At 46.4% G+C, this 14,771-nt stretch overlaps 1 protein-coding gene across 1 annotated transcript; it reads right to left on the reverse strand.

Moving 5' to 3' along the window:
* Nucleotides 1–12,545: 12,545 nt before the first annotated feature.
* Nucleotides 12,546–13,745, reverse strand: LOC147075991 (uncharacterized). The gene has a single exon (XM_085941821.1). It carries the CDS (start codon nt 13,743–13,745, stop codon nt 12,546–12,548), a length of 1,200 nt encoding a protein of 399 aa, XP_085797947.1.
* Between the last annotated feature and the right edge of the window lie 1,026 nt (nt 13,746–14,771).

Raw genomic sequence — 14,771 nt, forward strand, 5'->3', positions numbered from 1 at the left:
TATGACAAATGATAATAAGAAAGGAAAATAAATCAAACTCTGACTTATTCAGGAGCATTGCTTTGAGCAGGAAAATAGTAATTAAAATAAATATAGAAACAATACGTAAAGTTAGTTGTTTTTTGTTTTATGTTAGAATAGTTAGATTATAGTTGAATTTTTTTATAAACTGTTATCATGCCATGTACTTAACGGATGAACAAGGAATTGGATGGGTGGCCGATGAGATCAGGGCGTACCTTTCGACTTTAATCCAGATGGGGCGAATTGATACACCCCTGTTACAGGCGGGCTTCTCCCGGTGTAAAATAATCATTTAGTAGCTCAAGTCGAAACGTAACCCTGACCTCTAGAAACGGCTTCATAAAACATCTAATCTGATTCCTTGCTCAACCACGTAAGTATTTTTTATTTATAAGTAAGGGCCTTCGTCCGGTGTGTGAAAATCACATATTGGGCGGAGGTGTAATTAAGATAAATTTAATTTGACTCAAAAAGTATAAATGATGATGTATGAAAGAGATAATTTTAAGACTAAATATAAGTATTTAAATATAATAAATTTTGCCGCGCTTGCCGGCAACGTAAAAATCCCTGCGCGCCTGCGCCGAGGTGGTCCTCGTGATTCGTCAAATCAAAATCAGGCGATAAAATTTGGCCAATCACGAGAGTCCTTTTTGTTGGACGGCGTAGGTACGCGAGATTTGAAAAAAGAAAAGAAAAGGAGGTAAGCGTTCCCTTTCCGATAGGATAGGACCTGCGACTATAATCGTAAAAACCCAGATATAAATTTGTGAAACTAAAAAGGATAAGAAAATATAAGACCACGTCACGAACACGAAAGACCGAGTTTTATTTATACTCCAACCGTTTGAATTTCTTTTTTTGTGAATCCGGGGTTCGATGGACACCTGAGCTAGCCGCTGGAACCCCGGGTATCTCACTTGCTTATTATGTACAAGGTTTGTAGATCTTCAATTGGAGTTTTCTTTATTTATTAGTCTTTTTTCTACTATATAGTGTTGGGATCAGGAGGGATATACTACTGTGGGTCTTAACAGGAACTTCTCCGCATTTGCTCTTGTGAAGAGGAAACCACAGAAAACTCTTCAGGAGAAGACGGACTGTTGACAGAAATCACCAGGCCTTCCGTTTCACTTGAAGAGTGTTCGGCATTTTGTGTCCTGGCTTTGTTTATTTTGCCAATATCCTGCACTATTTTGATCATGTATGATACTACCCTTCGTGATAGTTCCTTGTGAACTATCACGGATCCGATGTCGCATAGGTCCTCATCTAGACTCCTGCATCGCGCCTCCAGCTGCTGTCTTTGGAAGCTGAAAATGGGGCAATGCATAAAAAGATGAGGGACATCTTGAGGGGTCATATCATCACACGGGCAGCTGTCGATCTCGGAGAGCTTAAATCGATGCAGGTAGCTCATGAACCTACCGTGACCCGTGAGGAATTGTGTGAGTTCAAAGCCAACTTCCTGCATTCTCCTGAAATCAAAGGCATGGAAAATTGTTGGGAAAAACATTTTAGTAATATTTCCTGTCGTTTCTTTCAAATATCGATCATTCCAGAGTTGAAGAGTCCTGCTTTTTATTTTCCTTTTGGCAAAAGTGAGCGGAAACTTGGCAAAATCTGGGGCCGTCTTTTTAAGAGTAGCCTCTTGAGCCTTTTTGTCCGCTTTTTCATTTCCTAGGATTCCGCAGTGACTCCTTATCCAGCCGATGTGCACGTTCTGTTTTCTGCATCGTAGTTCCTGGATATCAGTTTTAATGTCCATGACAATAGGATTGACCGAATTTCGGTCCGTTATTGCATGGACGCCTGATTTGCAGTCTTGCAAGATCGTTACTTGTTTCCATCTGTTTGGTGATTTCTTCAGAACGTAGCTCAAAGCTTCTCGGATCGCCAGGAGTTCCGCCTGAAACACTGAGCATATGTCGTCGAGTTTGATCTTTCTCGACGGCAACTCTCTCACGCCATCGTAAGGTACAAATGCTGCACCCACTTTGTCGTTCAAAAGACTGCCATCAGTGAAGATTCTCAGCTCATTCTGCGTTGCCTCAGGCAGAGTCTGATCATAGTATCCATGGTCAATCCGGTTGCGTTCCGAGGGATGAGGGAGTGAGAAAAAGTCTCCGGTTGCCTGGTAGACTCTGTCTTGCGGCAAGTGCTGCAGGGTGAGAGTCTTCTTTACCTCATATGATTCTGCAAGCTGCTTGATCCTCAGGTCAAGTGGCATGAAGCCGCTCAAGACCTGAGCAGAAACTAGAGAGATCGTTCTGTATCCTTTGCAAGATCTGATGGCAATTTGTCTTTGAATGGAGTTCAGTTTCTTACGGTTGACTTTTTTCTTTACCGCGTCCGCCCACACGCTGAAAGCGTACGTTATCAGAGGCTCGACAGCACCTAAATATATTTGCTGCATAACCCCCGGCGACGCACCCCATGTGGGTTTGGCGGCTCTGATCAATTTGTTCGTGATGCTTGCGGCCTTTTTACAAATGTTGTCGACGTGTTTGGACCAGTTAAGGTGGCGATCTATGGTGAGACCGAGAACCTTAAAGTGATCCACGTATTTTAGTTGAACTCCGTTCATGTAAATGTTTGGTTGTCGGTCCTTTTTTCTGGTAATGAACATCGCGTTGGTTTTGTCTTCTGCAAAGTGTAGTTTGGCTTTCGAGCCCCATGATGTGATAATTTTCAACGCCTTGTCAGTCATATTTTCAAGCTCTGTCGTATTGTTGGCTGTAGCAACCAATAGCAGGTCATCCGCAAATGCTCTCAGTTCAGCTCCAGGGCCCAAGTCCTCCTGAAGTACATCATCTAAGATGTAATTCCAAAAGCTCGGTCCGCAAGATGATCCCTGAACGCATCCTTTGGTCGTAACCTTCTGGAGCGTGGCATCAAAATGTGACAGTATGACTTTCCTTTGTTGATGATAGCTAACAAGAAATGAAAATATAATTAATATTAAATTCTACAGGTTTTTTTTTTTTTTTTTTTTTTTTTTTTTAAAAGGTTTGTCGATAGCTATTTCGGTTGTAACACCATTATCAACCAGCCAGTAGTCGTAGTCTTGATAATGGTGTTACAACCGAAATAGCTATCGACAAACCTTTTTTAAAAAAAAAAAAAAAAACCTGTAGAATTTAATATTAATTATATTTTCATTTCTTGTAAAATGGAATTCTACCAAGTAAATGCTAACTCAATTAATTGATGATAGCTCTTCACTAGCGTAAACAAGTTCCGAGGGCACTTCTTGCTTCTCAGCTGGCAAATTAGAAATGGCCACCAAGCATTATCAAAGGCTCCTCTGATGTCGAGCGAGATTGCTATGATCATCTTCTTGTCTTGCAGCGCAGTCCTGATTTCGTTGACTGAAGCGTTCAGAGCGTCTTCTGTTGATTTCTGGGGCGTAAAACCATATTGCTTGTGACTCAACTTACCTTTTCGATGAAAATGCCAGTTTATCCGATTTATCATCAGCTTTTCCAGTACTTTTCCAAATACTGAAATGAGGCCGATCGGTCTGTAGGACTTGATGTCTTGAAGGTCGTCTTTTCCCGGCTTGGGAATGACAACAACCCTCGCTATTTTCCATTGAGCTGGAAAGTGGCTCACTCTAAGACATGCGTTATACATACCCAATACTAATGACCTATCCACGTTGAAGAAATGAAGGCAAATGTCGGCGGTGAAGTGATCTTCTCCGGGTGCCTTATGTGGACTTATGTTTGATACTACATCCTTGATCTCTTCTTCAGTGAATATCGGGTCGTTTGGGGTGTAGGGTAGAATTTCCGCCATACTATTACGTCTGATGTTAATCTGTTCGTTGGTTTCATTTTGTATGGTGTCGTCCGGGAAAAACTTCTCCAATAGCCGCTGAGCGGATTCTTCAGCCGAAGCTAAATACTCGTCGCCATCTTTGAGCGTCGCTAGTGGAGCAGTCTTTCTTCGATTTACCAAAACTCTGTGAATTGCAGACCAAGCGGTTTCTCTTGTCTGTGATGCGCAGTAATTTTTCCAAGACTCGATTTTGGTTTTCGCAATTGCATCTTTATAAGTTTGTTTCGCTTCAAGATATTCCGGAAGCGTTATGGTCTCTCTTCGGAGTCTTCCTGAATTCTGAAGTCTGTGCTTACATTTGATTGCTTCTTTCTTGAGCTTATCGAGTTCAGCGTTCCACCAAGGACAGGGCTGTCTTTTGAAAGGTTTCCTGATTGGTATACTTGCTTTGCACGATTCTCCCAAGATGTCCATCAATGTGTTTATTTTCTTTTCCAACACAAGCGAGTTGCTCACTTCAGAAAAATAGTTTTCAGAAGCGTTAATTTCCGTCAGTTTATTTTTAATATCTTTCGAAAACTTTTCCCAGTTCGCTTTTTTTGTATTATAAAGGGCAGTTTTCGGATCTGTGGGATTCCAAATCTTTGTGGAAATTTCGAAAGAAACTCCCCCACCATACATTTTTTGCGTTTAGGTCACTCTCTATGAGGATTGGAACATCTCCAAGCAGTGTGAGTTTTCCCAATGTTGGGGCAATGTCAGCGTTTGGCTCCACGTACATAGATCCAATAACAAGAGGTCCAGCTTCTGTGGTAATTCTTACAAGTGTGGTATTTGAGTCACTGAATTTGCTCAGCATTATGCCATTTATCGTGGATTTGCAGATAATTATTGCCGCTTTGCAGACCCGCTCCTTGGAAGTCACTGATTGATAAACAGTGACCCCCGGAGCATTAATTCTGCCGGTATTGCCAGTGTAAGGTTCCTGTAGCAGCAATATATCCGCGTCCCTCTTATTGGCTAGTGCTTCTTCTTGTGCCGCTTTGCAGCGGCCCAAATTCCACTGAATTACTTTTGTGGTGCCTGTAGTTTTTAATTGGGTCCCGGTGGTATTTGGAACGATGGAGTTAGCCATAGTTGACTCTTTCCATGGTTCGCATCATCATTTTAATCCGATAAGGACAATTCTTGTCGTTGGCTCTGTGTTTTGACACCTCGGTCTTACCTTTGGCCATTTTAATACAATTCCAGCAGTGGTGTTTGTCTTATTGATCCTTCTTCGTGCAAGACATGGATTTGTGTTCGCCAGCGCAGTGTAAACAACGATCTTTGCTCTCCATGCACCTGGCTAATGAATGTCCAAATCCCATGCACTTGTAACATTGCATAATGGGGCAGCTGTCCTCTACCTGCACTCGCTGGTATCCGATACTTATCCTTCCCTGGCTGATCATGGCTTCTCGGACGTCGCTGTTGACGGTTGAGACGGCATTTCGTAGGTGGTCGCTGTTTCTGTTCCGGAAAGTCCTTTGTAGTTTAATGGCTTCTTTGTCCTGGCCGACGGCTTCAAAAATTGAATCATTCTGCTGGAGAATATATTCTACGATCTCATCATCTTTGGGAAACCATTTTTCAACCAAAATTTTTCGATTCCTTTGAGAACGACGGTTGGCGCTAGTCGTTTGCCTTCCTTAGCGACCAAGTTTCCTTTGGTCAGCCTTGGAAGAGCGGCTCTGATTCTGTCGGCGTCGTTGGAGGTCGGGCATTTGATGATTACTTTGTTGTCCTTGGCGGCTATGAGTCCGCTGACTCCAACTTTCAGTTCAGAGGGCCTCAAATCTTGCCTTAAGGCTGCTTTAATATCGGAGGTAGTTTTGGTTTTATCAGCTGCACTGACGATTATAGCATGGGAAGAACCCGACGCTGCCACCGAAGCATAGCTGAATGAGGTAGTTCCGGCTGTTGAGGGAGGGTTGATCATAGCGCTCTTTTGGATTAGCGCTATTTTCTCCTTCAGGAACGTCGTTTCCTGTGATTGGCATTTTTTTGTTAACTCGGCGGCCAGGTCGATGATATCCGTGAATATGGACATCAATCCTTCTCTGGTCTCTTTCGTGATATTCCCCTTTAAGGGGTCTACCATGCGCAGGCCTTTAGTTGATAAATTAATAACCTGTAAAGAAAGAGAGTCTACAGTGTTAGTTTTTAACGACGCGGATTCAGGCTGGGAAACAAGCTGTGTCGGGGTAACGTCCTGGATCGGTTGTGTCGTCTGGGTGTGAGCGGTCTTCTTAGCAGCCATCTCAGGAGATGCCGAAGTGAGATCCTTCTCCACCGCCTTCCTTGTCTGCCTGGTAGTGATCTTTGTTGTAGACTTGGCTGGTTTTGTTGTTCCAGTTGAGGTGGGAATAGTGACGGGCTTGGATGGTGGCTTGGGTTGGACGTCTAAAGTTCCGGTCTTCTTCTCCGTTCCCACGATCGCTGCGCGCAAAGTTCTCCCAGTCTCAGTCAGGTTCGGGCTCGATCGTGATCTCTCTGAGGGCCTGGCATCGTCGCCAGACGGCGTCGACGGCGGTGACCTCAGCACATTGGGCATGTCTAAGGAAGGGGAATTGATGGAAGTTCAACTCCCCTTCGTGAAAGTGAACGTCGTCAACGAACTTCGGTCAACCGAGTGCGTAAGACTGTTGAACTGAGTCTGTCTGACTCCGGATGATCCGCACCAGTCTTAAACTGTAGCGGACAACCAGACTCAGAAAAAAGGTCGTGCGCAGCGGAGCCGGTATGCACCAAGGCCGAATCACCGAACAAGGGACTGGTTACCCTTCGGACGGGACCCAACTGCTAGCGCTGTCACTCCCTTTTGCAGCCCACCAAGCCGTGTCAGCGACCAGTTGACCGCAATCGGGGTAAAACCTCTCCAGTCGCGCGGGTGATATGGATTGACACCCGAGTCGCTGCCCTGGGTAAGGAATACTCAGAGAGCGGAAGGGATGGAATATGAATCGTCTGCAAATCAAAATGCCGACGATGAAGGATGACGTGCACTCAATGACAAGCTTCGAGACTCAATGCGAATCAATCCGACCCAAGAAACAGGTCGAGATGCTGCCGAAGTTGAATAATGCACTACGGTCTACGCATTCGTAGCCAGAGACATCAACGCTCGGTCAAGAGTCAAGCTCGAAGGAGATCTCAACGCGCGGGAAAAAATCCGAAAGCAACCCGAAGGAAGTTTTCCAAGATATTTCAGGATTTCACTGGATTTTTCCGAGCTTTTCCGACATTGTAGGTGCTCGGACTTCGGAAAGAATTTTTCCGGAATTTTCCGCCTACTCAATCTGTTGGGACCAGTCCGAGAGGAGGAGATTGAGAATCCGGCAAGAGACTTCGACGCACGGACAAGTTTTCGAAAAAAAAACTTAATCTTGAAGGCCAAAGGATTTTCCGGGAGTTTTACGGATTTCACTGGATTTTTTCGAGCTTTTTCGACATTGTAGGTGTTCGAACTTTGAAACGAGTTTTCCGGAGTTTTCCAGCACACAATCACCGGGAGCACGTCCGTTCACTGTCAATGTTAAACTAAGACTAAAAGTAGGTATTTAATAAAAAAAATCGGTATGTAAATAAGTCGATAGGTAATAGTAAAAAACAGATTAAACAAATTGTCACAAAAATATTTGACACTTTAAAATGTACACATAACCTCACTTTCGGCAATGCCGAACACGTGGTTAACACACAAAACTTAATATCCTAGGAATCCCTCAGGATATTTTAAAGATAACACTCACACATATATATTACACTTGTATTTTCACTTTACGGCAAAAAGAATTTGTAAAAACAACGTATTTTTTTTTTTCGAGATATGGATTTTTTAATGAAGAGAAGGCAAACATGCGTGTGGTTCCCTGCAAGATAAAAAAAGCAACTGGGTTAGGTTAGGTTAGGTTAGGTTCCCCCCTGCGTCTGTCACCTTGTCGTGGTAGGGGGGCTCCCGCTGCCTCGGCAGCTTACTAAGAACAGACAACGTCTTTAACCCAAGATATAGTGTAAGGCATCGTGCTGATGGATGAGTGGCCTGTAGACGCAAAATAACAGGTTGCAAACGATCCCTCAGAGGTACCTGCCAACACCTCTGAGTATTCTGGCTTATTCGGCTATGCGGGGCTCTGGTCGGATGGACTTCTCTTCACTTGCCACTCGTGGGATCAACTATGGACACTTATAAAACAAATACAACGAAGATGTGGGAGACGGTGGACTTGCTGGAGGCAAAGGTCACGTCCTTGATGGCGTACATCAAGGAAAAAACCAACGTCCACGCCCTGATAAAGGAGGGATTAGCGGTGATCACCAATGCGGTATTGATATTGGCTGACTTCCGCAAGCATGACACGGGCACCTGCCAAGACGTGGCTGAGACTGGGATGAAGCTAAAAACCAAGGCTACCCAGACTTCATCACTCACGGAAGCTGGGTCTCCAAAAGAAGAGGAAAAGTGGCGCAAGGTCACTTCCAAGAGAACGGCCAAAGCAGAAAAGGCCAAGGAGGGGAAAAAAGAATCCATACCAAAGAGGAAATCACCAAATGGCCCAAAAGGAAAAGAAGACTCTAAAAACAAGAACGGAAAAGAAGAAAAGTCCCAGAAAGGGAAAGAAGAAAATCCAAGAAAAGAGAAGACAAGACAACTTCCTGGACCCAGAAACGACGCCATTGAAGTCAAAGCTGAGGGCAACGCCTTCTACGCGGAGACTCTCAGGCGCATCAGGAAGAACGTCGTTCTCCCGAATCTCGAGGTAGCAGGAATTCGACAAACCAGGAGTGGAGACTTGCTCCTGCAAATGAAAAGAGGCACAAGCCAAACCGAAGAGCTCGCAAACGCGATCACCAAGGCGCTGGGAGAAGGAGCTCAGGTGAGAAAGCTTACCCCCAGCGTCACTGTCGAAATTCGTGATATCGACGGAGCAACTGATACCATCGAGCTGATGGAAGCTTTGACGGCTGCGTCCCCCCAAATGGCAAAGGATGCAAAAGTCATCTCTCTTAGGCCTGCCTTTAGTGGCACCCAGTTGGCGGTCGTCAGACTACCTAGAGATGCGTCCACAGACCTTATCAAGGGAGGGAAAATACGGATCGGCTGGGTGAACTGCCGACTAAGACCTCGGGCTCACCTCCCAAGGTGTTTCAAATGTCATGGATTTGGGCACCTCGCAGCGGATTGTACAAGCCCAGAAGACAGAAGCAAGGAGTGCAATCGCTGCGGGACGGAAGGCCACAAAGCCGCCGCCTGCACAAACAAGCCCAATTGCAGGACATGCGCCAGCCTCAAAAAGAGCTGCGATCACCAGACAGGGAGCAGAAACTGCGCAGCCCTCAGAGCTGCATTGGAGGACAAGAAAAAGAAAAATGATCCGAGTCCTCCAAATTAACCTGAATGGTTGCCAGGCTGCACAGGACCTGATGGTGCAGATAGCTGAGGAGCGGCGAGCAGACCTCGTGATAATTTCTGAGCAGCATCGCAATGCCCCAAACCGGTGGTACTCAGGCTCAGGTTCGAGGTCTGCAATCTACGTGCCGACTACTCACTTACGCATCACAGGCGTCGGTTGTGATAACGGAGGCGGCTGGATATGGGTAGAGATCGAAAAGCTTAGACTTTACAGCTGCTATTTCTCTCCCAATTCTCCCATAGACGCCTTCGCAAATGACCTCAGACGCCTCGAAGATGACGTGAAAACGTCAATCCTACCTGTAATCCTTGCCGGAGACTTCAATGCAAAAGCTCCAGAATGGGGCTCATCGACAACAGACAGAAGAGGAGTCTTGCTCTCTGAGATGGTGTCTCACTTGCATTTACATGCGGCTAACATTGGAAGTCGTCACACCTTCGTCCGAGGCAGTAACGGTTTGGTCATTGATGCCACGTTTGCGGACGAATCAGTCGTGGGGGGAATCAGAAATTGGCAAGTCCTCGACGCATACTCCCACAGCGATCACCGCTATATCAGTTTTGATCTAGAAGCGTGCTTCACCAGACTCCAACCGAATCTCGCAAATACCGGTTGGGGGGTCCGAAAGCTCAGCCTGACGGCACTTGATGAGGCCGTTGCTGAAAGAAGGAGTGCGGTGCTAAGCAAATCACAGAGTGCTAGTGCTGAGGAAATTACTAGCGCTCTGAATGACCTTCTGCAACACAGTTGTGACGCTTCAATGCCCAGACGTAGCAGCCAAAACCAACGACGGCCAGTCTACTGGTGGAACGAAGACATTGCTGAGCTCCGCCGCGAATGCCTTTCCTCCAGACGCCGGGCTCAACGGAGACCTAGCAACGACGACCTCCAACGGAATCACCAAGACCACAGGAAGGCGCTACGGAGAGCCATCAAAGAGAGCAAGGCAAGATGCTGGGCCGAGCTGTGCAGTTCAGTCAATGAAGATCCCTGGGGCATGCCCTACAAAATTGTAAGAAAGAGGCTCCGGACTGCAGTCGTAGATCCCTACCTCCAGGGTCCGGGCAATTTGGAGTCGGTAATAAGCACCCTTTTTCCACAGCACCAACCCAGAGAAAGTTCCTGTGCTGCGATGGACGAGGTGATCAGCCCATTCTCCGAAGCAGAACTGCTTATAGCTGCCAAGCGCATAAAAACCGCAAAGGCACCAGGACCAGTCTGCATTCCAAACGCGGTTATCAAACGAATCGCATTGACTGACCCTGAGCTGCTGCTGGCGGTTTTTAACACATGTCTGCGGGAAGGAACTTTTGCTTCGCCCTGGAAGAGGCAAAAACTAGTTCTCATACCAAAGGGCAAGGGGACGCCACCTGGCCCATCTTCGTACCGACCACTCTGCATGCTCGATGGAGCCGGAAAGCTGCTAGAAAGACGAATCCTTCAGCGACTCCAGGTGTCATTGGAGGATGAAGACAAAGGACTGTCACACAACCAGTATGGTTTCCGTCCTCGTCGATCTACCATCGATGCAATAGCAAACGTAGTAGCGACGATCCGACTTGCCTGGCAAGGAAGTGTCAAGGCAAGTAAGCACGTCGTGTTGATTGCACTGGACGTCAAGAACGCCTTCAACACGGCAAATTGGGAACAAACCCTCAACGCGCTTGTCGAAATCGGCGCACCAGTGACATCGTCAGGCTCGTCGAGAGCTACTTCACGGAGCGAGTACTCGAGTACGAGTGCACGGGCAAGAAGTGCCAACGTAACGTTTCGGCGGGTGTTCCACAGGGCTCAGTCCTTGGGCCAGCTCTGTGGAATGTGATGTACGATGGCCTTCTTAAAATCCCCTTGCCCGAAGAAGCGACTCTGATTGCCTTCGCCGATGACGTGGCCGTCCTCGTCACAACTAAAACAACCCAGCTACTACGCTTTGCTGCAGAGGAGACTATCAGAAGATGGCTTGACAGCAGAGGGCTCGAACTCGCTGTCCATAAAACAGAAGCCGTCTTTTTCACAAGGCGCAGAAAGCTGGCGCCGCCAAAACTTGAGGTCGACGGCTTCGAGGTGCCATTCTCCAGATCATTACGGTACCTCGGAGTGCAGATCGACGACAAGCTGCGATTTGCAGAGCACGCAGAAAAGGCGGCGTCCAAGGCAACGAGAATTGCAGAAGACCTTGCCAGGCTGATGCCCAACATCGGTGGACCAAAACAAAAGAGACGGAAACTCTACTCCGAAGTGGTCCACTCCGTCCTCCTATACGGCGCCCCAATATGGGCCGATGCCACGAAAATAGAGAGCACGAGGCTCACTCTGGCAAGGGTGCAAAGAAGAAGTGCACTCAGAGTCGCTTCGGCATACTGCACGGTGTCGGAGGACGCCATCCTCGTGTTGACTGCCACCCCGCCCATAGACCTGCTTGCCAAAGAAAGGCAAGCAGTGTACAACGGTCAAAAAAAGTCGACGCTAAGGAGCTGACCATGCAAAAATGGAAAGAAAGGTGGGATGCCTCCACAAAGGGCTGGTGGACACATCAGCTCGTCGGAAACCTAAACGCGTGGTGCGAAAGGAAACACGGCGAGCTGAACTACCACCTGACCCAAATGCTTACTGGTCATGGATGCTTCTCCAACTACCTTCACAGGATAGGGAAAAAAGTGACCCGCGAATGCCATCACTGTGGAGGCCATGACGATAACCCTGCGCACACGCTGTTTGACTGCCCAGCTTGGGAGGAAGCCAGAAACACCCTGAAAGGGATTGTCAGCGAGGAAGCAATGTCGCTGACGAACATGGTTTCCTCAATGCTGGAAAGCACAGCTGCATGGTCAGCATGGGCAGAATTCGCATCGCGCGTCCTCAAGACCAAAGAAGAAGACGAAAGATCTCGGCGAGGAGAACAGGTAGAAGTGGCCTAACAAAAGGCAAGGACATAGCTGCCTCCCTGAAGTAATGCATAAAAGCGGATTCCGGGGGGGCAGCTGAGAAGAGGATGGGGTTTTTAGTGGGTAAGAATCCCACACTACCATCAGTCAGTCGCCGCTGACTGCTGGTGGTGTCTTAAGAAGATTTCCCCCCGCCGAAAAAAAAAAGAAAAAAAAGGTTAGGTTAGGTTAGGTTAGGTTAGGTTTTTTTTTTTTTTTTTATATGGGAGTTGCATTTATTATTGACCTTGCTTATTATGTACAAGGTTTGTAGATCTTCAATTGGAGTTTTCTTTATTTATTAGTCTTTTTTCTACTATATAGTGTTGGGATCAGGAGGAATATACTACTGTGGGTCTTAACAAGAACTTCTCCGCATTTGCTCTTGTGAAGAGGAAACCACAGAAAACTCTTCAGGCAAAGACGGACTGTTGACAGAAATCACCAGGCCTTCCGTTTCACTTGAAGAGTGTTCGTCATTTTGTGTGCTGGCTTCGTTTATTTTGCCAATATCCTGCACTATTTTGATCATGTATGATACTACCCTTCGTGATAGTTCCTTGTGAACTACCACGGATCCGATGTCGCATAGGTCCTCATCTAGACTCCTGCATCGCGCCTCCAGCTGCTGTCTTTGGAAGCTGAAAATGGGGCAATGCATAAAAAGATGAGGGACATCTTGAGGGGTCATATCATCACACGGGCAGCTGTCGATCTCGGAGAGCTTAAATCGATGCACGTAGCTCATGAACCCACCGTGACCCGTGAGGAATTGTGTGAGTTCAAAGCCAACTTCCTGCATTCTCCTGAAATCAAAAGCATGGAAAATTGTTAGGAAAAACATTTTAGTAATATTTCCTGTCGTTTCTTTCAAATATCGATCATTCCAGAGTTGAAGAGTCCTGCTTTTTATTTTCCTTTTGGCAAAAGTGAGCGGAAACTTGGCAAAATCTGGGGCCGTCTTTTTAAGAGTAGCCTCTCGAGCCTTTTTGTCCGCTTTTTCATTTCCTAGGATTCCGCAGTGACTCCTTATCCAGCCGATGTGCACGTTCTGTTTTCTGCATCGTAGTTCCTGGATATCAGTTTTAATGTCCATGACAATAGGATTGACCGAATTTCGGTCCGTTATTGCATGGACGCCTGATTTGCAGTCTGTCAAGATCGTTATTTGCTTCCATCTGTTTGGTGATTTCTTCAGAACGTAGCTCAAAGCTTCTCGGATCGCCAGGAGTTCCGCCTGAAACACTGAGCAGATGTCGTCGAGTTTGATCTTTCTCGACGGCAACTCTCTCACGCCATCGTAAGGTACAAATGCTGCACCTACTTTGCCGTTCAAGAGACTGCCATCAGTGAAGATTCTCAGCTCATTCTGCGTTGCCTCAGGCAGAGTCTGATCATAGTATCCATGGTCAATCCGGTTGCGTTCCGAGGGATGAGGGAGTGAGAAAAAGTCTCCGGTTCCCTGGTAGACTCTGTCTTGCGGCAAGTCCTGCAGGGTGAGAGTCTTCTTTACCTCATATGATTCTGCAAGCTGCTTGATCCTCAGGTCAAGTGGCATGAAGCCGCTCAAGACCTGAGCAGAAACTAGAGAGATCGTTCTGTATCCTTTGCAAGATCTGATGGCAAATTGTCTTTGAATGGAGTTCAGTTTCTTACGGTTGACTTTTTTCTTTACCGCGTCCGCTCACACGCTGGAAGCGTACGTTATCAGAGGCTCGACAGTACCTAAATATATTTGCTGCATAACCCCCGGCGACGCACCCCATGTGGGTTTGGCGGCTCTGATCAATTTGTTCGTGATGCTTGTGGCCTTTTTACAAATGTTGTCGACGTGTTTGGACCAGTTAAGGTGGCGATCTATGGTGAGACCAAGAACCTTAAAGTGATCCACGTATTTTAGTTGAACACCGTTCATGTTAGGTTAGGTTAGGTTAGGTTAGGTTAGGTTAGGTTAGGTTAGGTTAGGTTAGGTTAGGTTAGGTTAGGTTAGGTTTTTTTTTTTTTTTTTTTTTTTTTTTTATATGGGAGTTGCATTTATTATTGACCTTGCTTATTATGTACAAGGTTTGTAGATCTTCAATTGGAGATTTCTTTATTTATAAGCCTTTATTTTTTAACTATATAGTGTTGGGATCAGGAGGGATATTCTACTGTGGGTCTTAACAGGAACTTCTCCGCATTTGCTCTTGTGAAGAGGAAACCACAGAAAACTCTTCAGGAGAAGACGGACTGTTGACAGAAATCACCAGGCCTTCCGTTTCACTTGAAGAGTGTTCGGCATTTTTCGTCCTGGCTTCGTTTATTTTGCCAATATCCTGCACTATTTTAATCATGTATGATACTACCTTTCGTGATAGTTCCTTGTGAACTATCACGGATCCGATGTCGCATAGATCCTCATCTAGACTCCTGCATCGCGCCTCCAGCTGCTGTCTTTGGAAGCTGAAAATGGGGCAGTGCATAAAAAGATGAGGGACATCTTGAGGGGTCATATCATCACACGGGCAGCTGTCGATCTCGGAGAGCTTAAATCGATGCAGGTAGCTCATGAACCCACCGTGACCCGTGAGGAATTGTGTGAGTT

This window comes from Rhyacophila brunnea, unplaced genomic scaffold (assembly GCF_057557595.1).
Source record: "Rhyacophila brunnea isolate RB1 unplaced genomic scaffold, BYU_Rbru_1.0 scaffold_14, whole genome shotgun sequence".
NCBI classification, from domain to species: domain Eukaryota; kingdom Metazoa; phylum Arthropoda; class Insecta; order Trichoptera; family Rhyacophilidae; genus Rhyacophila; species Rhyacophila brunnea.

Bases quoted from the DNA above. Each gene is read 5' to 3' on its own strand.
- LOC147075991 (XM_085941821.1), bottom strand. From the start codon at position 13,745: ATGCCACTTGACCTGAGGATCAAGCAGCTTGCAGAATCATATGAGGTA.